This window comes from Onychostoma macrolepis, chromosome 24 (assembly GCF_012432095.1).
Source record: "Onychostoma macrolepis isolate SWU-2019 chromosome 24, ASM1243209v1, whole genome shotgun sequence".
NCBI lineage: Eukaryota > Metazoa > Chordata > Actinopteri > Cypriniformes > Cyprinidae > Onychostoma > Onychostoma macrolepis.
In genome coordinates, this window is record NC_081178.1 from 25,844,956 (window position 1) to 25,868,569 (window position 23,614).

The 23,614-nt window shown below is 36.1% G+C and overlaps 1 protein-coding gene across 2 annotated transcripts in view; it reads right to left on the bottom strand.

Moving 5' to 3' along the window:
* si:dkey-192l18.9 (F-box/LRR-repeat protein 7) overlaps positions 1-23,614 on the bottom strand; it is a 42,546-nt gene that overhangs the window by 10,799 nt on the left and 8,133 nt on the right. The window contains exon 2 of one of the 2 annotated variants that reach the window (XM_058764663.1): positions 17,411-17,500. The exons of the other annotated variant lie outside the window; for it this stretch is intronic. Coding sequence (XP_058620646.1) covers positions 17,411-17,500 — 90 coding nt within the window. The remainder of the gene's footprint in view (positions 1-17,410; positions 17,501-23,614) is intronic. 2 annotated transcript variants of the gene reach the window in all.

Below are 23,614 nucleotides of genomic sequence, written 5' to 3' on the forward strand. Positions count from 1 at the left end.
TTTACCCCGATCATCCGATTCAAAAAGTTTACAACAGGAAACAACGCAGATTATTAAGAGGTATGTAAACTTTTGAACGGGGTCATTTTTTATGAATTCAGTTATTATTTTGTCTTGTGGAGAATATGTAGCATGTGTTATGTGAAATAGCTTATTCAGGACAGTATCAAATAAACAATAACATGCAGTTTTCACGATCCCTATTATTTTATTTAAACTATTAACATTTTGCATATTCTGCAAGGGGCATGTCAATTTATGAGCACAACTGTATTAACATATAAGTAAAAGGTTTTTTTCAATATATGAAAAGTAGCAATTCTTTATATACATTATATGTTATATACATTGTAATACAATATATTATTCTGTAACATTTCAATACACATTAAACATTGTAGGTTAATGTTTAATGAATATGTATTTTCTTTGCGTAAGGGAATATACTTCACGCAAAACCAAAGAATGAATAGGTGTGATATAATTTCCAACAAATTTAGGCCAAAACAAAGTTTGTTTGGATAGTTCAAAACAGCTTGTTAAGCAAACTTTATGTAAAAGTGCGCTCCGGCCAGTAAACCTGTCTGTGGTGATTATGTAATAGGTGGGTGTGGCTCCGTGGCTCCGCCTTCCTCAGATCCATTTCTTCTTTTCAGTCCATCAAAGACAAGCTGACTACAGCGCCTCCTGTAACATATACTGAGAATGCAGCACACACTCAACCTTAAAAGCCATAATATAGTGTCTGATTTAACATGATGACTATCATAATCTGTTATAGTTCATATCAACATGTTTATTTTGGAAAGTCTGAATAAATGGAGACTGTAACAGCTGGCACAATGATGCTGATGCATTCGTTTCTTATGATTATTATTCCAGTACTGCGTCTGTGACAACTGTGGTATTTATGGAATGGCTCCCACCCTTTGCTCTATAAATACACTCAGGCCGAGCTGTTTGCATAATATCAATATATTAAATCAGGGTCTGTTTTGCACTAAAAATCCACTGCAGGACGAGTTGACAGACCGAGTAAACAGACTTTACAGAAGGGGCTCTGAATTACTCCTCCTGTGACCTTCAGCGCAGGCTTTCTGAGCGGCCACAAGCGGCAGCGGCTCACAGAGTCAATCAGCTTCAGGCTTAAAGAGGAAAACACCGTGAAAGATTAAGGATTCGAGAACGGCACCGAGGGAATTCGCTGCTAGATCCCCTGCTTTGCTCTGCAACCGATCCGGCGGTTCTGGGTGGTCAATTCGTATTGCGGTTCCCTAGGGACGCGTAGCGTGCAATACAGCCAGCATCTATGGATTTGGTGCACACAGCTGGAACGAGTCCCGGGAGGTTTGGTTCTCGCTGTGGTGTAACGGGTCATTACCAAGCTGCCCATCAAATATCCCAACCACTCGAAGCCCTGGCTCTATTCAGCTCACTGCAGAGCACTGGCTTTCATACTTGGGATTCCTGTACAAAAAAACATGATGATGATGACCATCGGTCCCACAAGCCCATGTGTTTATTCAAGCACTCCATAAATAATGGAGCAGACTTTGGCTAGAATCCAGTGTTTATGGATGTGTCCTTTGTTTAGGCAATGTATTGACCCCAAGCTAATTCGGACTGACCGTGGAGCGCTGATGCTAAACGAACCGCTCTCTTGAAAACCAGCGCAAGACATAATGCACAGCGTTCCAGTGCTGTTACGCCGCGGGTCATTTAGGCAAATCAACACTCGTCTGTCACAGAAACATTTAAATCACAGTTCTTTATATATGTCTGAAAGTTTACTTGATCTGTTTGATCTTTAAAGTTGCCTGTATTTAGAGGGAACTCCTTATGAAATGCATTCTTATCAAATAAAGGTACAAAGGGTACACTTTTGTACCTTATTTACTCATAAAGGGTGTATATTTAGTACCTTTTGACCAGATTTTGTACCTTTTTTCTGAGAGTGTATTAACAGTCTGTTGCAGTATTATTTTGGTATTATACACTATTGTAGAATTTGAAATAGCTTGATTTTTATATTTTCAGTATTCATTATAATTTTCACATTTGAGTAATTTTGCTTTTATCATTTTATCTTTTTTTAATATTTATATTCATCTTTGACTTATCAGTTATATATCAGATATCAGTTATAGTTTTAGTAACACACTTCAACATAAACCTTTTTTATTTCAGTTAGATTCAGAGGCATTTAATTTAACATTTATATTTTACTTAACATCAGCTTTATTTCAGTTAATAAAAAAAGATTACGTTAACAATAACACTAACTGGTCTGCTTAACATGCAAAATTTGCAATATAGAATATTGCAGCATTACAATTATTGATCAAATAATTACTATTTATTTTAATTTTATTAATAACCTAATAAAACATGGTATATATATATATACACAACCAAATTAATAATTTGGTAAATACAACTAATGCAAACTATAATAATTTATATAACTAACCCTTATTGTATATATTACTCCAGTATACTGAACATATTTGAATGGAAAACAGTAATAAACAGACCGTTTAACTAAATATTGTGACATAAAATGCAGCCCAGAGACTTCAAGACAATTCAGTGCATCCAAACTAATTCTTTCACTAGAATGAATCATTAATTCTAATGCTTCAGATGAGAGAAAGGAGCATTAAAGAGACAGAACAGTAATGCACTAAGCATTTAACTGAATATTTTGCCATAAAAATAAGATACAAATCAGAACTAAAGTGCAGTGCAGTGACTTTTGCATATAGATTAATCGTTTTTGAGTCTGTTCATTTACACGAATCATCTAAAAGAACTGATTTGCTAGAATGAATCAACATTACATACAGTATGAAGAAGAGAGAACTGCTTAGGTTAATAACATATTAGTGCATTTAACTCTCAAAACTGGTGGGAAACTCAAGCGACACTTTAACTAAGAAATGAACAGTTTTGCAACCTTTCTTAATGAATACAAGCCTCTGAAAACAAGATCCACTGCTAGCTGTTGATAGCAAATAAGCAGTTAATAAGCTATAATTACACGCGTCACCGATCAAAGGAATGTTTCATATAAAGCCAAGCAGGCAGAGTTAATAACGTCTATTTTTCCAAATGAATTTCAATTGAATTGTGGCTGGCCTCACATTCTTTCTCCTGATTGGTCCAAAGCCTAGAGGCCAGAAACTAAGATCAACTTTACTCGCAGTGTTGGAGTTGGAATCGCAATCAAAGCCTGACTATCTGTTCAATTCCAATTGCCAACCGTAGACTAAACTTAGAACTAAAACAAACACACACACGCTAGACAAAACACAGAGGAACAGCCAAAACCATTCAGACAAAACATCTTTCAGGCCTGGAAAAAGTGTTATATATTTAGCACAGTAAAACATTATGGGAAGTAACCTGGTACAATGCTATCTGACTATAAACTGCTCATCTGTAGTTTTCGGGAGCACGTATGATGTTTCATACTTGGCCAATTTCTCCACTTTTTCCAAGCTGTTTTTGAATGTATAATTAGACTCGTATCTCTTCCAGCTGACTGGCCTTGATGTGAACTGCCAAAGTCTGCATATGGTGGAGGAATCCACAGGCATGAGATATCAGAGAAACAGGTTAACCATCTGGTCTTCAACTTGGACAAAGCAAAGCTCGCGCATTTCAAGCGGGAAACCACAGCGAGGCCTTTTGGCTGAACATATTCCCCAGTGATGGACAAAACAGGACCGATCAAAAAGTTCAAAAGCAGTGATCATTGACGCATGGACTTTTTTCAAAGGATCTTCTTTTCCCCCAAAATGCTATTTAGTGTTATCACATTGGACTAAAACTTACTAACTTTGTTCACACAGAGTGTTTTTTTAAGGATTTCCCCCACCTTATGACACTTGTGGTGTTCCCAGTCAAAAATGACTGTTCTACAAAGAAATGCTTGCAAACCTCTCATTACGCTATTTTACTACCAAATCTTGGATTCAATCTTTTTATCAATTTGTTTTCTTTCAATTTGTACAGGTTTTGTCTTTCTTTTTGAAGCGGATCAATCACAGGCCTCGGTTTTTGGGTGAATATTGCCAAAATCATCCACAAATAATGGTTTTTTTTACTTAAAAACTGAAGTGCGTAAACTCAGATCAATGAGGGCTGTGATCAATCTGCTCCAGAAAGAAACCCAAAACCTATGCTTATTGAAAGAACACAAGTTGATAAAAAAAAAGACTGAATACGATATATGGTAATAATAGCATAACAAGAGATTTACAAGCAATTTTAAAAGGCCAGTTATTTTTGAGAATTCTCAGCACAGCACAAGTGTTAAAAAAATAAAAGGCAGATTTATATATATATATAAAAAGGTTATTTAAAAATAACAATTTAAAACACCAAAGCCTCTCATTGAAACAAATAATAGCAATAATAAATGAATAAATAAAGATTTTCTTAAGATTTTTTAAGACCTTATTAATTTTTCAAGATTGCAAACTTCTTAGAATTTATCTTAAGAAACAAATTTGCTTCTTTCCTGAGAAGATTTTTGTAAATCCAGCTCCTGATCTCTTGACAAGTCATCTATTAATTTTTTTTTAAGCCTTTTTACTGGTCTGAGTGCTTAGAAAAGCAACCGAAGACTTCTCCTGTCAATCATGTCAGTATCACAAACAGTGTGGGCAGATTAAGTTGAGGTTTAATACCTAAGATTAGGGTTCATAACAAACCTCTAACCTTAAATGTGACCAATAATAATAGTGATTCTAGCCTTCGCAAACAGCACTAAATACACTCTCTGTGAAGCTTATCACCTGCACCCGCTGTGAGGAAATACAGGACGGCAGAACTGAATGATAGAGCAGGGAACAGAGCAAGTCAGTGGTAATTATTAAAAAATGCAGATGATGAAGGAGAGAGAGTGGGGGAGGCTAAATTTGGCTCTACAAAACTAATTTCCCAAGGTCCAGGCAGCAGTAAAATATCTGTTAAGTTATTCTTCAGGGAATCTGGTGATGAGTTAAAGCTCTGGAGCCAAGATGACTCAAGTGTGTGAAGGGCAGCCGGTGTTTCACTGCCAGTAGCTTAATGCACACGATCCACATCAGCAGCGCCGTTCAAGTGCTTTTTTGATGAGTTCCTTTCCATCAGATCTTTCCACATGTGCAGTGCTGCCAAATGAAAGCTGTTCGTAGAGTGTGAGAAACACTCTACTATTCTGTACTCAATTGGCATTGGCAAAGACACGCCGCTTATTCAAAATGAGGGAAGTACATTGTCTGGGACATAAATGGTAGGTGTAGCAGTGATTTAAAATTGATTCAACAGTAAATTAACTCATTAAAGGAATATTCCCGGGTTCAGTACAAGTTAAACTTAATCAATAGCACTTCTGGCAAAATGTTGATTACCAAAATAAAACTAAAAATCTAGGTTACAATGAGGCACTTACAAGTGAAGTGAATGGGGTCCGTTTTAATAGTATAGCCAAAATACCTAAACAATGTGTTAAGATGATTTTAGTGTGAAAACATCACTTACTCTGCTTAAAGTTATATCTAGTTTTACATCTTTGTCGCCTAAAACTCTACAACTCAAAATGACTGTAAAAATACTGATTTAATACTGATTTTACTGGACAAGTATGTTTAATGTAAGTGCTATTACAACATGTCCTCCAAGTCATTTGTCCCTTCCCTGAAATTCAACCTATAGGAGCGTTTACTAAATTAGTGCACCTACCGACAGCAGGACATGCCAAAGAAACTTTCTTATTAATGTGCACTTTTATCAGCATTATAGCTGGGGATTCGTGTAGCTTGGTTGGTAGAGCATTGCATTATAGCAGCACAACAATCATGGGTTCGATACTAGGGAACCCACTGTAAATTGGTTTCCAAAGCGTCTGCCTAATGCATAAATGTAAATGTTGCGAATTTTCCACACATTGCATGAGAGAGGTGAATGCGCAGATCTACGCAGAAACCAATCAATAAAGATGCTCTGAAGACAACAAGATGCTGTGCAGTGACAAGTTGTGGAAAAACAGTCTTTGCGTTGCGTTCCTTCAGATCCCAACGTTAGGAAAGAGTGGATTAACTTTATTTTTAATGAAGTTCCAGATAACGTCAGTAAGAACCTAGGCCCTTTGTTCACTTCATTTTACCGTGGATTCATTCAAGGCACAATTCGACGCCGAATTTTCAGAACGATTGAAACTAAAAGACAATGCTGTGAGACTATATTGGATCCAACAGTAATGTCGCAATACGTTTTGCTGTAACTGTGAGTGTGAGTAACTGTTTTCATTACGGGATCGCAGTTGCTTTGTCTGTTAAACAGATCGTTTGATAAGTATTGACTTATTTTTGGGATTTTGATCAAAATCACAGCAGCATCCATCTATGAAGAATGTACGCTGTCAATCATACACAACTGTTAGCCAATCATATCAGTGGCCGTTTACTTCTGAGTCTACAATCCTTCACGCCTATTCAAACAGTTTTATTACTTCTAAATTATGATGTTTTTTGATGTAAAAATCTTGATAACATTATAAGTGGACCATTATAAGAGAACAGTACAAAAAAACAAAAAAAAACAACGGCAGTTCATGACCCACTTTAAGAGGTGTTCTGTTTCAAAGGTGTGTTTTGGTCCTCACTCAAGTCTATAGGATATCCAGGTCTTCAATGCAAGTCTATGGGATTTTTCTACCAATTATATTCTATAATTCTGCCAATTGCATGATTTGAGGACTTCCATAAGTATGAGCTAATAATTGGACGTCGAGACAAGAACATGGAAAAGCAGTTGCCCACCGCCCAGGTCCTCACTGAAACACAGTCAACGTCTCCCTTCACATCCTCAATAGAGGAGACTCTAGGGGAAATGGGTCTTTACTGAGCATGTGCGAGCAGGGCTTGTCCTCCTTCTAGAGAGTTCACCAAGAAAAACAAAAATACCCGAAGGACCTCCTCCAAGGCCTACAAAATCTGCTGCAAGGACATTCGATCCGTCCCATTCTCCTCTCCACAGCTCATAGATCTTTACATGCAGCAGAAATATAAGGGCAAAAGCAACACTACAGCCAGACTATTGTGTTTTACATCCCTCCCAAGCAGTATTTCACCAGTCAAGACCCAGTCCAGCGGATCTGGTCCGTTTTACACCTAATCATTGGCTTAACACCTCAAACTCCATCCGATTTCCATCATGGCACTGCAGTATCATTTAGCACCTTGAAATATAGGCTATCAAAAGCTCTTGAGCAACTTGCCTGGAATATTAAAGATTGAAACTTAATGACATCTACCCGACATGTGCACAGCAGACACCGTAAAACGCTCGCAGATCACACAAATCACAGACAAACAGTCATAATGGGTTGCAAGATGTTCTGGGAAGGCCCCCTGCACTATATAGTTATGACAAGAAGCAAATTGTGGCAACTGCTGTAATGTGGTCATGGACATCTGGATGGCTGACTGACTAAGCCCTCTGATTTGGAAAGAGAGGGATTGATGAGGTAATGCTATGTTGTCCAGATTCGTCCGTAGATTCGGGTTTAACCAGAGAGAAAGCCACGCTCCAACATTCCATGAACTATTATCCCCAAGCACATCGTAAAAGTTTGTTGTTTAGGAACCTCGCAGTTAAAATTGCGTTCCTCTACGGAGAGGTGTTGAATCATACGTTGTGAAAGGGTTAGGCCCCGTGAAGTTCTACCAAAACTTGGCTCCGTCAAAACCCAGCTCCTGCTCGTGTGGTGGTTCAGTCAGAGGGTAAGGAGTTACATATTTTCACAGTTGTGTTTTTAATGATTGAGAAGTTCATACCAACAGCGTGCCTCCTTTGAAGAGCCCAAACACTACTCTAACTCGACCGAGACAGGTCTAGGTGAAACAGTCGATTCTTGACTGAACCAGGTGCACGAGAGCCAAAACCATAATTTTGACTGAATGAAGCCTTTACTTTTCATTGCCCAGTGCATTCATAATACAAACTTGACAGCTGAAAGCTGTCTGGAGATTGGTTCACTTAAAAATGAACGTTCTGTCATCATTTACTCTTTCCAAACCTGTATGACTTTCTTACTTCTGTGGAACACGTCTCAGTGTTTTTATCCATACAATGGATGTTGTTTGAACTCAGATGTTCCTCAAAATACATTCTTTTGTATTTTGCAGAAGAAAGAAAGTCATACAGGTCTGGAACAACACAAGGGTGTGTATTCTTTTAAGTTTGAAATTGCTTGTTGCAATAAAGCAGGGAATTAGCACAAATTTCTTAAAAATTGTGGGTTGCACTTCCCAATAACATGTTATTAAGCAATTAGGTTTACCCTGTGCACATGTCAGCATTGCCCTGGGAAATGAAAACAACTTGGTCATGAGTCCAAGGCCTTGTCCACACCAATAAACACATCTTTTTCTCTCAGTTTTGGCCTTCCATCCACACAGAGACTGTGTTTTTGTCAAGGAAAATGGAGATTTTTGAAGTGGATAAATTTGAAAACGTCATTTTCGCATTGTAGTGTGGACTGTGAAAACGATAACGCATGTTTAGTCATGTGACACATATTGTACCAATAGATATCTATGTTCATATCAGTATTGTGCCTGTTATGTGCTATTCACTTTCACACTATTGCTAAAGATGTGCAAAGATGACAGAAAATTTACTCACGATTGCTGTTTACGGCAAAACATGATGAGGGCCGTTGCGATCAGACATACAATCGTGAGTGAGTGCAACCGGGATGCGTCAGCAAATGGTTATTTTCCTAAATAAAATGATCCTGTCAGAAGAATTGCATTAGAAAAGTTAATGTCTGTTCAGTTTGTGTCGTCTCAGTGAGCTTTTTTGAGGATTTATGCATGTGCAGTAAAGCAAATTTAACGTTTTCTGATGTTTCAGTGTGGATGAGAAACTTTTGGAAAACACCGTTTTCAAATGTATCCGGATTAATGTAGACATACATAGGTGGATAAATTGAATCAGCAACACCTGTAGTCCATCAGAAGCAAATTAAGAGGACTACAAAAAAGGTGCTTATACTGCGGTATGGTGAGCTAATATTTCTTTATAGAATAGTAGATGTTTTGCCAGTGACAGATATTATTTGGAGGACTCTCAAAGCTGAATTTTTTCCCCATCTACCTGCTCAGGATAGTTGCTGTGAACGGTTTTTCGTGCCAGATTAATCACCCGCATGGCAGGCTCATTCATCCATGCACATGAACACATTTAATCTAAAATACATACAGCTTCTACAAAAAAAAAAGCCATAATTGAGTGGTCTTTCACTGTCTTGTGTAAACGTGACTGAAACCTCAATATCTGTTTTCCATCAACTTCAGCGAACATGTTTGTAGAATTTGAGTTATGACGTTGAGTTTGTTGGGGTCAATTCGACAGAAACAGATCTTAAGAATGCACACATAGAAACTGCAGTACAAATATAGTAGCACACATTTATAGATAATATCAAAAAGAGTATAATTAAATATATGTTATAACTGTTGTTCTTCATACAAACAAATCAGATTTAAAAGTTAGGCTAGTAAGGCTACAGACTAAACATTACCTTCAAGTTTTACATTTGATGTATTAAGTATTAGCAGGGTATCTTGAATATGTGCAAGACGTTTTTAAGCATTACGCCAGTAGGTGGAGACAAGTGACTGTCGTCATTGACTCAACTGATTAATTCAAAACCACTGATTCGTTCAGGAACAAAATAAATGATTTGCTGAATTCGGACCCGCATACTCTTGCTATTTCTGCCATATAATGAAATGGCAAAACTGATTACACGTAGTATGCAAGTATGTGGTTCCAAATTCAGCAACTGTCTCTGTGAGTGAGTCGTTGAATAATTCACTTGATTTGATCATGCATTGAAACCCATTTTCGTTGATGGAGAAAGATGAATATTGTGTCCAAAATTGTAAGTTACTCAATATTAACTTTTTGTTTATTGAACTGCTATATTAAATCAATATCACATGTGCAATCATGCTGGTCCACTGCAAATCTACCAGAAGGTAGATTCCATAATTGTTTGCATCATAGAACGCTGTAGCCAGCTCCCAGTGATCTATGAAGGAAATGCCACAAAGAAATAGATATACCAAACTGCATCTGCATAAACCGCACACTCTTGCACGCCAGGTTTAAGTTACGACATTTGACTGTGGTGTTGTACCGTTTAGTCCACAGCAAAATAAATCTGCCGTACTCTCCCACGTCTCTCTTTATGCAATAGGCCGAAAGTCTTTGGCAATGCAGTCTGAATCGGGAGGAATTGATTAATAGGTTTTACTTGGGCTGAACTGTCCAATCTGTTGTTATTTAGTGCTAGCCATCACTAATCAGTACTGTCACTTGGCCTCACTTAAAACCCCATTACTCCTTAGTGCAGGTCTCTGAAGCCCAGTATAACAAATTTCCACTCATGCTTCTATTATCTGCACAAGAGAAGATTGACAATGACACTTCGCACATTGTGCAATTCTGTATGATGAGAAAAATACGAAGAGGGAATGTTAGTAATGTAGAAGTTTACAAACAACAGTTAATGACAGGAGCCCTTGAGGAGAGAGAAAGCTTGAATACAGCAGAGACCGACTGCACTGCAGACCTCGGACTGTTAAACTTGACCTCCGCTGACCTCACAGCGTGAACAGAGAGATGGAAACACGAGTCCACGTATCATTCCTGCAGAAGCAGCACAGGAGGAGGGTGCTGATGAGTCCTGCTGGGAATTCTTCCATGCTTTTGTGTAAGGAAGGGAAAGTCCATCTTTTTGAGATAAACTTGTTCTAAGGAAATTCCGATATATGGAAGGATTTACACTTTACTCTCTATTTGAATCTCTTAGAATGCCACACGATGATCACTACAGTAATAAATGGAAACAATCGGAACACTATAAATGTACTATGGATGTAATAATAAAAAAATAATAATTGAATAAAAGGTTTGCAAAAGGCCAACTCTATGTTGACTTGAGATAGCAGTTTAAGAAGTTTGAAGTAGTGAAAAATAAATATACTAAAATGTATTTGAAATACATTTATTTCATGCTAAGCTATACATTTAAATATTTATGTACTTAATAAAAATACCTTGCAGTTGTACTTTAGGTATACTAAAGTCTGCTAAATTGACTGTGTTTAATACACTTTAATTGTGTGAAAGTAGTGCAGAAGTCCAACTAAAGATATACTGAAGTATATTTGATTGTGCTAAAGTGGAACTACACTGTAAAAAAAAAAAAACTAAAAGTTGACCCAACTTAAAATTTTGAGGCAACCAGCTTCAGCAGATTTTTGGGTTTGCTCAACTTATTTTTGTGGGAGATTCTCAAATTTGTATTGTATAAACTTAAAACGACAAGTTGAGAAAACTTTAAAATTTTAAGTTGGCTCAACTTTTTTTTTTTACAGTGTATTGCAAGTATACTTCAGGTGCACTTTAAATATCTTGCAGTTAAAGACCGATATTATTCAAAGATCATTACAATCCTCATCAACAGGGACATTAAAACATGTTTCAGACTTAATATTAAGAAATGTGCATTGTGCACAAGTAGCACTCCAAATAAAGTTTAATTATAATTTTTACGACAGCAAGTCTCGAGCGATATTTCAATCAATATGTTAATAGATTTTAACTACTTGGTATGAAATAAATGCATTTTAAATATATTACTTTTTTCCTGGGGTCTGACCCTTGAAATTTAACCTTTTCATTTTTAGTACCTCATGGCATGTGAAATAAGAAAATTTGACGACATTTCAATATATCTTACTGCTATTGTTAGATAGGAAACACAGAATCTTCTTGTGTGTTTTAGGACTAGCAGTAGCCTATTTATCCATTAGTACTGTGGCTGAGCCAAATCTCAGATAAATGGTCCTGTTGGACTAGGGAGGAAACTTTCAATTCTGAAATTTACAGTATATTTACATAGCACATTAAAGTCTTTAAAAAGAAAACTTCAATACAACTCTTTGAAAGAGGTAGAAAAATACGTTTAATTCCTCACTGCAGAAAACTGACCAAGTGGCACCACAAAGTGGGTTAATAATCCTCCTGTGCTAACAGCTCTGGTCTCATAATTTGTTATTCGTCCTTGAACAATCTGTAGTGAAACCACACCTCAAACACACGGAGAGCCAAAGAAAACTATCCAGGGACAACCATTCCTAGGCCAGGCCTGAACTTATAGTGTATATTTTGAACCACATCCCAAATAAGGAATGTGGACTCACTGGACTTGTGAGCTGTGAGCATTTTAACTACTTTAGCTAAGCACCTCATGAAATTCTCTCTCATATTGACCATTTGTAAGGAGCTAAATTTAGCTATTCATAAGCTGAGAAATCTGTGTTGTATTTGTCTTGAAAAACAGAGACTCCTTTTAAGATGGCAAAGCAGTGTGCTCCACTAGAAAATCGTCCCGCTTTTAAATGTTTTCCATATAATGGGAAGATATTTGAGATGTTGAGCATTATCTTTTGTAGGCTCAAAGAGGTTTTATTAGCGTCATGGTTTTCTTTGAAATAAACTCTCAAATATCCGCTGTAGTTCAGATGAGCGAGGGTGGTCTATCTACTGTTCCTCTTTCCAGCTGAACAACCAGATGCCCCAGAGATTGTGGAAAACAGATGAAGGCTGCAGGTGTTCAAAATGTGTGTTCGCTACCAAACCTCGACAGCACTGGATCCGAGAAGCGCTCAGTCTTTCAAAATCAACCAATAAGGAACTTCATCCTTCTTACATTCAACAAGGTCCAAAAATGATGGACGCTGAGGCCAGAATTATATGAGTGATGGTATGGTTGGCACAAGACATTCTCAGCATTTTATGGTTTAGTTCGAGACTTTCCCACACTTTGGAAAGCCTGTCAGTGTTCAATGATAAATAGAGAAGAAAGTGATCCTGCTAAGAGCACAATATGTTCCCTGTTAAGCTCAGCTGGGCATTATTATCCATTTGCAGACATGAAATTGTATTTGGTATAATTGCATTAAAATATACATATTGAAAATGAATTATTTACTGTTTTTAGTAGTGTATAAAAGCACAGATCATAGCTGGCATACAAAAGTGCGTTGTTATTTTATTCCTCATACTTTAATTACGTGAAACGCGTCTCCAGTATAAATGAGGGAAAATTTACCAAGCGACAAGAAAACTTTTATCTCATTCTTTGATTTGATCGCTGAAGATTTGATATCATTTTTACATTGCGATTCCTTAAAATTTAGGGTTAGCTACTCCATTTTATTTACTTTACTACATTTATTTTAATTCACTTTTTTTGTGTGTGTTTTACTTTTGTGTTTGTTTTAGACCCTGCACTACCATGGGATCTTGTTTAAATATAATGCAATCATGGGATTTATATTTATTATTTATTTTAGTAGAATCCATAAAAGCAAGTTCTGTCTCAATTAATGAAGACGCATGTTTTACAAAAATTACCACACCCAAAAATATGGAAACATATATAACATACACATTTGTGGTTTCCCACTGTGCATAAGTTGGACATTCACAATGCCAAGCCTTTGTCATTCGTCCAGGCATTGTGTGTGTTTGTGGCCTCTCCGTTCTTGGAGAAAGCACACATCACTGTGACCAAACAGTCTCCTGACTGACAATATGAAATATCCTGACATTTCAGACACACTCACATGTGTTTGTTATTCTGTGGAAAGCACCGTCCCACACAAGTGGATTTCATCCTTCCCTGAAGGCATAAATATAGAGGGATTCAAGGTCTTCACATTGTGTGTGAGTGTTTGTGTATATAGATTCACCAAAGACAACAAAAGATACTTTACAATAAATGAGAACGATTATAGGCTCTAACTGAATCATTTTACTGCTAAATTAATTTATTTTGAACTAAATATGCAGGATATTCATTTTCAATATGCTAAATAATGATAAAATTTAATATTTTAAAAATATTTTTTATTATTTATTTATTTTTATTTTATATTATATATATATATATATATATATATATATATATATATATATATATATATATATATATATATATATATATATATATATATAAAGATTTAAAAGCAATTTTTCAAATATTTAATGAATGTTTATCTAAATAATCTTCAATCAAAATGCAATTGCTTGTACACTCTAAAATGCCTTTTCAAGTGACGTAACTTGTCGAAGGTTGTTTTAACACATATTGTCTAGCACTAACACCCATCTTTTTACAACCCAATCAAAGTTACACCCTTTTTTTGTTATCTCCTTGAATATTCCGTTTCACTTGTAAAAACTTCACGTTTCATGTTGACTTTAAACAGCGGCTAGTTCCTTAGCTCCCTCTCTGGCTCCCTATCATTTATAAAGGCCAGTGCCGTGTGCTTAACATTTCAACTTTTTATGTGATCACATTATTTCTTTGTTAAGTTTAGGGAACAAGAGTTTCCAAGTTTTTCACACAGCTTAAACATCTAATCATAGCTCTTAATATTGACTTTAACCTCGTTTTAATTTCCCTCATGTTTAAGCTACCCTCACTGAACCACATGAACTGGCAGCTTTACACGCACACTATGTCGCCCTCATTAATGTCGGCGTTGCTTAGTGAAATGTTTGTTGATATTCATTATTCCACCTGTCTGAGCCAAGAAACTATGAAATACTACAACTACAACCATAATCACGGGTCACACTCTATTAGCACCTGGCTCACGCTCTTTCACACACACCAGATGCCCCATTTGGGGACAATATGGAGTTGGACCCAACTTCCCTGGCATGAAGCCCGAGTAGGGTGGGTACAACAGCGAAACAAGAACAGTGCCAACCAGGAAAACAGCTTTCCAGGGAGCTGTGGTGCTGCCCAACCACATACTGACTTTAAAACTAAATGTCAGATTTAAGCACGCATCTCAACGCAGTATGAAAATAAGAACAGATTCATGTAAATTAGTCTAAATGCCTAGATGATGTATTGCAAGTACACTCTATAAAAAACCTGTAAGAAACCTCCTGTACTCAAGAGGGCGATAGAGTCACTTTCAAACGTGTGTGCTATTAAAACACAGTGCTACATGATATTGTTAAGGTAGGTATTTAAATTTAGCTTATTGAACCTTAACTAGCTATTAACATGTCAGTTTAACTAACAAAATTGTAACTAATAAAAGTTTTATTAACTTTAAGTAGTTATAAACATGTTGATAGTTTAACTAATAATAACTAGTTAAACATAGACTGTTTAACTAACTTTAACTAGCAACAAACATGAAGGCAGAGTAACTAACTTTAACTGTCATTTTGTTGACAGTTGAACTTTAATCTTAATAAATTGGCATTTGCATTAACAACAGTTTAACTAATTTCACTATCTATAAACATGTCAAAAGTTGAACTAAATTAATAGTTTAATTAACTTATAAATGTAAACTATAAACAAGAAAACAGTTAAACTAACTTTTACTTGCTTTATAGTCTTGTTGACAGTTTATTTTAACTAGCTACAAACATGTTGACAGTTTAACTACCTTAACTAGTAAAAAATGTTAACAGCTTAATTAACTTTAACTAACTATGAACTTCTCTAGACCGTTGAACTAACTTTAACTACATGTATCTATGAACTTGTTGACAGTTGAACAAACTTTAACTAGCTATAAACATGTCAAAAGTTTAACTTAACTAGTTATAAAAATATTGACAGTTTATTTAACTTTAGCTATAAACAAGAAGACAATTTAACTAGCTTTAAACAAAAAGAGTTGAACTAAATTTAACTAGCTATAAACTTGTCAAAAGTTTAACTGAAAGTTTATTTAACTTTAGCTACAGACAAAAAGGCAGTTTAACTATCTTTAACCAGCTATAAACTTGTTGACAGTTGAACTAACTTTAGCTATAAACAGGTAAAAAGTTCAATTAATGTAATTAGCTAAATATATCAACAGTTTAACTGATTTCACTAGCTATAAATATGTTAACAGTTTAACTACATTAACTAGTTACAAAAACATTGACAGCTTAATTAACTTTAACTAGCTTTAAACAAAAAGACAGTTAAACTAACTTTATAGCTGTAAACCTGTTGACATTTGAACTAACTATAAACGTCAAAGGTTTAGCCTGACTAGATATAAACATGTTGGCAGTTTAATTTTAGCTAATCAAGAACACAGTTTAACTATCTTTAACAAGCTATAAACTTAACAGTTGAACTAACTATAAACATGTAAACAGTTCAATTAGCTATAAAAATGTCAACAGTTTAACTAATTTCACTAGCTATAAATATGTTGACAGCTCAATTAACTTAAACTAGCTTTAAACAAAAAGGACTTTGTTGACAATTGAACTAACTTTAACTAGCTATAAACATGTTGATAGTAACTTGCTTCTTTTCTAATAGATATGTAAATGAAAACAGACCGTAGATGAAGACGATTTATGCACTGCATTATCAGTCGGTTTCTGACACATTTTGTAATGCTACGACGCGTGAAATCAAGCTTGAGCTGTAAGAAGCGTCTGCGTTCACACGCTTGTGTGGTGTAAAGCATTATATAGTCCAGAGACAAAAACAAACACGTTGTATAAACGTTTCGTCATCATACGTACGCGGTTGGCGACGAGGTGACGGTTGAGCTCAGTTCTCAGCCCTCAGCAGATGGAGATCCCACGCCAAATACACAGTAAAAATATTTACAAGCTTTTTGCAGGCAAGATTTACGCTAATGAAACTAAAAAGGCTGTGGAACCAATAAATGAACGAGTTTGTTTAAACATGCACTGATAAATATAACAACACGGGTCAAATCGTTAGCCGTAATGGAAAGGAACACAAAAGGAACGTCGTAATCGTTAGTCCTATCATGTTACAAAACAACAGTGAAGTAATCTAATATGTGGAATATATCTGTGGGGAGGTCCTGTAGTACATGAGAATCTATGATGCATAAGCCAAGCGAAACTCACACAGGGATTAACAGATTTACTGTCTTTTTTATTAGCTGTTTTTACAGTACAGCACAGGGATGCAAAGGGTGTAATCCACACCACCGTAATGTAAAAACATCTCGATGATGTTTTCCTAATTTCAAGAGAGCCTCTTAGAAAAACAGCCACACACGCTCTGCGGTCCTGCAGCTAATATCCAGATATTAACCTGCCCTGGGGATTTTTCCTCTCCGCTCGCTCACAAGACAAACGGCCCACAAGTTAGCTCTGATGGGAATGTCAAGTTTGTTTTCAATTTCCAGGTTATCCTACGAGCACATGAGTTCGCTCCAAAATGTTAAGCATTTCATAAAGAGAGAGAGAGAGAGGGCAGAAAGGAAGGACGAATGGGAGTTAAGCAGGCATTTTGGCTCATAATGAAGACCAGATGGTTTACCTTCACTGGTAGCCACATTCTTGGGAGCTTTGGTGGGTGTATGATCAGTGCTGGAGCTCACATCGGAGGAGATACTGGAGCTACCCTTGCCTGGGACAGAAGGGAAGAAGGAAATAACATTTTGTGAAAACAGCTTGTTTTCGAGCTCATACTTGACTGTGTGCATTCGCGATCTGTACGGTCAGCTCCAGCGGCCAGCTGGTGTGCAGTTTCACAGAAGGGTGGGGTGCAACGGTTCCCACTGTAAGTCAATATTATAACAGATGCAATAAAAGTACGATCGGACATTTTGGCCCCATCGCTCATTCACTTGCTGAACCATTACTGAGAGCAAGGAAACTCCTCTTGTTCCTAATCCAAAGCGAGGCCTGAGGTTTTCATGATTAAAGATTTCGAGAGGAACTCATTACTCAGTGCTCATCAGGAACGCACTGAAGCTGAGCAAAACCCTTCGGTTTACGTCTTCCTGCCAAGACAATATCCGTGACTGGAACAATAGATGGAAGAAATTACTTTAGTATCTCCAACACTGGCAGAGTCTGCAGTTTCGCAAAGATCCTCCAAGACTGATTTATCTATACATTAGGACATATTTGGCCACTGTGCAAGAGAAAGAGCGGAGACCATTCATGACGGCTTGAGGTTTTGAGGGCGGATAAGTTCGATACTTGTACATTAGTTCGCATTTGTGGATCTGAAAGTTGGATTGGTGTTGTAATAAAAGTGTGGTCATTCACAGCCTGGAACGGAGATCCAGACATAAATCAACAATACTACCACCACCCTTAAGATTATGGTTCCCTATTCGCAGGAACAAGCCAGTGTTAAGTGCCTGACTTGCATGAATTTCCATGTTGGCTGGCACGAGTAAGTGCTTGTTTGGTGCCGGCCTAGCTGGTAGACCATGTTATTCACCAGCAAAACTGTTGTATTCAAACTGATCGAAATATTGATGCATGCAAAGTTTTGACACATGGACGTTACAACTTTTGTGTTGGGGTCAAACCGACTGTCCCATAGGTTTACAGCAATTTGCCACTTTGAAAAACTCCAAAAAACCTTGTCAAACACATAAATATGAAATACATGAGAACTCAAATTTTACTTGAGCCTGAGACTTGTCTTCTGAATCATCCAAGGAAAATTCACCGCTTCTTCACCTAGTTGAGGTTCACAGTCAAACAAACCGTCAGATGTTGTTTTTGCTTGTTGGGTTTTTGGATCGTAATTACTAGACTGTTTGCAGCACTGAAAAGAATTGTGAGAAACCCATTTGACCCTCACAAGAGTTGGAGAACCAGACATAAAAACACAAAGTACAAATAGCAGTAAATACACCAAGCACAAATACTGTAAGATATACATGTAGTTATTTGCACCTTAGTGTGCAAATAATCACTCCAAGTACTCATTTTGAACACGTGTCAAACTGATCCCTGATGCAATAAAAATAATAAAATTAGAAGGGTATTATTAAATTTCTCATGTTTTATATATATTTTTAGTTTCTGACAAGCTACAGTAGTGGATTTCTGTTTTTACATGAATCTTTAATATTTTTCATATTGCCAATTTTTGGCAAATTGCATTGATTCCAACATAGTTCAATGATTCTGTGTTTCCTGAAATCATAATTCAAACATACATTTGCAAACAGCTTCACAATTTTTTTGTGGTTGAATTACAACTCTCGATCTGTGGTTAGAAGTATGGTTTCTTGTCAGTAAACGTGAACTTCACACTCTTGAGCAAACTAAGCAAGCCAACATGCAGTACATCTATATCTTTCATTATATATTGTCATTGTCAGGCAAAATTGTCTTTTTTTTTTTTTTTCATCAATCAATGCTGTTTCGTCAATCTTTTTATCTGTCTGTCAGTTTTACAAATATTTGTCCTATGAAAAGTATTAAAAAGATCTTGTGACTATCAGCAAACCTCATCCACCCTGCCTCCATCTTGAATGAAGTACCACACAGTTTGGAGACGGCTTGTGCTTGTTTGTGATGCATGGACATTACATAACTGGTTTAAATAAATACAGTGTTTTCTTTTCTCAAGAAACACTTTGTCTATAAAGGCTGTTTTATGTATTTGAGGAGAGGAGAAGAATGTCTTAGTCTAGAAATTGCTGTCTAACCTTTGCATAGCACGTCATCTTTTTAACATGAGACTTTGGCTAAATGTATTCAACGACAGGAAAAACTGAGCACTCACACAGCTACAAGACACTCTGTAACCTATAAACTGATGAAACCATAATGCAGTGCACTTACTGGCTTACTTAAATCACAGGGATTTTCTCAATTCCTCGAAAGTAGTGAGTCTGGACATACAAGGTTTCCATCCAAAAGTAACAATACATGCACATTTAAGAGTGCACATTTTCAAAATGAGCTTTAGTACTTCTAGTTTGTTATTTAGGTTTTAGGTGAATGTGTAGCTGTCAGTCACCGCGCCGGTGTGGATACTGTACTAGGAATCACAGATTCTAGACTACGATATTGTCATCTGAACAAGTCTGCCACGTTTGTTCTGACCAACTGAGGAAAAAAACGTTATAATAAATCACGCTACGATTAAATCTTAAAATGGTGATATGGTTAGCTCATATCACATCAAACCGTGCAAATGATTATTATTGTTATACTTTGTTCTCAAATTGTTAATGTTAACAACATCAGCATTGCGTGACTACATGTATGTAGTGTGTATTAGCGTTACATGTAGATTTCAATTTCTGCACCGTCTAATCTCTAATTGTCATACCATTCAAATTTCACATAAAGAAATTATTTTAACCCAAAAAGCTAATTATTCTTCCTTCGAACGGGTTTTCTTTAAAATACAAATCTTGCGTAATCTTGTGCGATCTGTAATCAGATGCACATTTAAAACTGGAATATAATTTAATTTCAGTCACATGTGTTTCATAAACACATAATTCTTCCTGGATTACAATCCGCCATCAAATTGAAAAATGTAATTATTCCAGCTGCTGTGAGAAAAGGCTATAAACGATCACCTGCAGGATCCTCACATGTGATAGCCTACTAGCCGGGACAACTTCTTTATGTTTACAGACGTGACGTAATGACGTGGCAGCATGCTCAAATTTCCTGCAAATTCCTACCAGTAACACTCAAATTAGAAAACTTTATTATTGATACCGTTGACAACTGATACCGTTGTGAATCAGGCTAAGGTAAGGAGATAGTTTTGAACACTGGCTGGTTATGTACTTGCTCAAAAATTGAATTTGGATCATTTTTAACCAAAAAAAGTTACAGACTGCAGCTTTAAGCAGTGAGTTTTGCACAGAAAGCACACCCCAGCTTAGCCTTTCTGGTAAAACCAATTTTAATTGCATAATGTGATGAATATCAGATTCATTTTTAGCCATATTTCATTTGACAGCATGAAACAAGCCATTAAGAAGTTGAAGTCATTGGATAAACTCTTGCTTTCTGTAGCAGAAGATGTGAGTGTGTGTGTTAATTTGGCAGGGTTGGTTTATGGCACGTCATCTTCTGTCAGGTCATAAACGTGAACCACAAGCAGCTCCATGTGAGCAGAGCACAGCCTTCATCCCACAAACACTGTTCCCTCTGTACACAACTTCCTCTTAACACACATCCACACAGGAATAAACACACAGAAACACTCTCTAACGCTCTCTTCACACATATAAAGAGGTCACGGAGTTGCTGTATTGTTGGTCGTTGCGAATCGCTATATTTGTGAACACCCCTTTACATGTTGCCAACATATGTCCACCCTGGAAAGCTGTTGTGTGAAGGTCTTTCAAACAAGCTGTCAGATTACCGCTGATGCATTGAATGACTCAATGAACTCTTATCACCTCGGTCACGATGGAAAAGCAGCAGAATAACGTAACCCGCACTGAACGCAGCGCGACGACGTGTTGCAGTGACATCAGTGAGCCAGAACATCTGCTTCATGTGACTCATCCGTCAAGTGGACCCCATGTGCTTTGCACGCCTTGAATTACGACCAGATACGGACGCTGTTATTATGATGTTGCTAGGCAAAGCTTTCACAAAGCTTAAAGTCTTCAGTTTAATCAAAATGGATGATGAAACTGTATTACTTTGCTGCTAAAAGAGACACAGCAGTGTTCTTACTCAGAATCAAGAGCTAAAACCACAGATATTTGCTGAAAGATCTGCTTTTGTACTGTTTTACAGGCGATTTTCTCCACTCAGTACCAAAGAAAATGATGTATTGCATACAAATGTGGCCTAAAATGTATACAGTATTATATGATATGATACCATACACTGACATATTTGCATGTTCAGCACAAGACTAAACACAGAGATCGGTCATTCTTAAAATGTTGACTTTAAGACTTAAAAAAAGTTTTGAATTAAGCTGTTTTTTCCTCCTGTAATACCTATCTACCTGTAATAGCTATATTTATATATATGGTAACACTTTATTTTAGGGTCTCTTAACTAGTTGCTTATTAGCTTGCATATTACTAGAATTTTAGCCATTTATTAGTAGTAATTACGCACATATTAATGCATATTAATTCTACATGACCTTATTCTACATTCCTAATCCTACCCAATACCTAAACTTAACAACTACCGCACTAACTATTAATAAGCAACAAATTAGGAATTTATTGAGGGAAAAGTCATAGTTAATAGTGAATAAGTGTCCTCTATTCTAAAGTGTTGCTATATATATATATATATATATATATATATATATATATATATATATATATATATATATATATATATATATATATATATATATATATATATATATATATATATATATATGCATCCTGTACACTATCAAAATTTATTCAACATTTATATACATTTCAGTTCAATTGCCTTCATCACGCATTTACAATTACTTTATTTTAAAATTAAAGATGTATTTATTTTTAAAGATGTAAAAGTAGTGACATTAATACTAGTTATAAATTCTCATAAAATTTTCAGTATCATCTCAACACATCAGTAAGCAAATTAAAATCAATAAATTATAACATGTTTTCAAAATTTTTTTTTTCATTTGAACATTAAACAATATAACACTGATTTAAATTAAGCTTTAAGCACACTTGTTAGATCTTGCAATAATGCTCACCCCTGTAAAACAAAAATAAATAAATTAATAAATAAATAAATAAACACAAACAAATAATGTAGAGACAAACCATTTATATATATATATATATATATATTTATTTATTTATTTTTTTTTTTAAGTTATGGAAAGATGCCATTAATATGAAGTTTTTTGATTATTTGAGATATTTTCATGACTAAAGTCATGCATGATTATCACCATATTTTGAGAATGATCCACCTAATTTGTGTGAACAAGTTATGAACATTCATCATTTACCAAAATTGTATCCGAGAGAAGACATTAAAGTTTACAAGATTCGTCACCTGATAGATACAGTGGGATTCAGCTGAAACGGCAACTAGCCGTAACAGTACAGCAATTTAATTATTCTCAGTGTAAACGTCCTGCCAGATCATTGATTTGAGATCCTTCTTTGCTTTTGGATGGGTGCTGAACTTTAACTGAACTCTGACCTGTAAAAATGACGGCTGGAAAATCCAAAAGTCTCCACTTTCTCCTACTAAACTAGGAAGAAAAGAGCTCTGCCTCACTCTGAAAATAAATCTGAATCATTAAGCTGTCAGTTGCTTGCCATCCCGAGCACAGCCATTTCCCATCACGTAAAGGGAGAAATGACAAAGGAGATTTTCTTCGTATTTTCACAAACGGTCCATCACTCATGGCCTGAGTGGCCATTCCTGCTTTTGATCCAATGACCCCAATCCATAAGTCATATTAGAGCTCTATTCCTCCATGATGGAAATTTCAAATCCTCCTAAGTATTCCAGATGGAGACTAAATGAGAAGGACTGTCCTAAGCACACATTCCCACATTTGCTTTGATTTATACCCATTCACAGACAATACAGGCTCTGCATTTATAAAAGACAATCTACCTAGCGGCCACAAAACATATTTGGACACTTAAGTGGATCTTAAAATTGCACGAATGCAAAGCAAAATATCAAAGTAGCATCTGCAAACAAACGATGGTAATAGTACAGGTGATTTTATCCAAATAATTTTTGGGTGCCACATAGTTTAGGGCCTTTAAAAGAATAATTCACCCAAAAATGCAGCTAACGC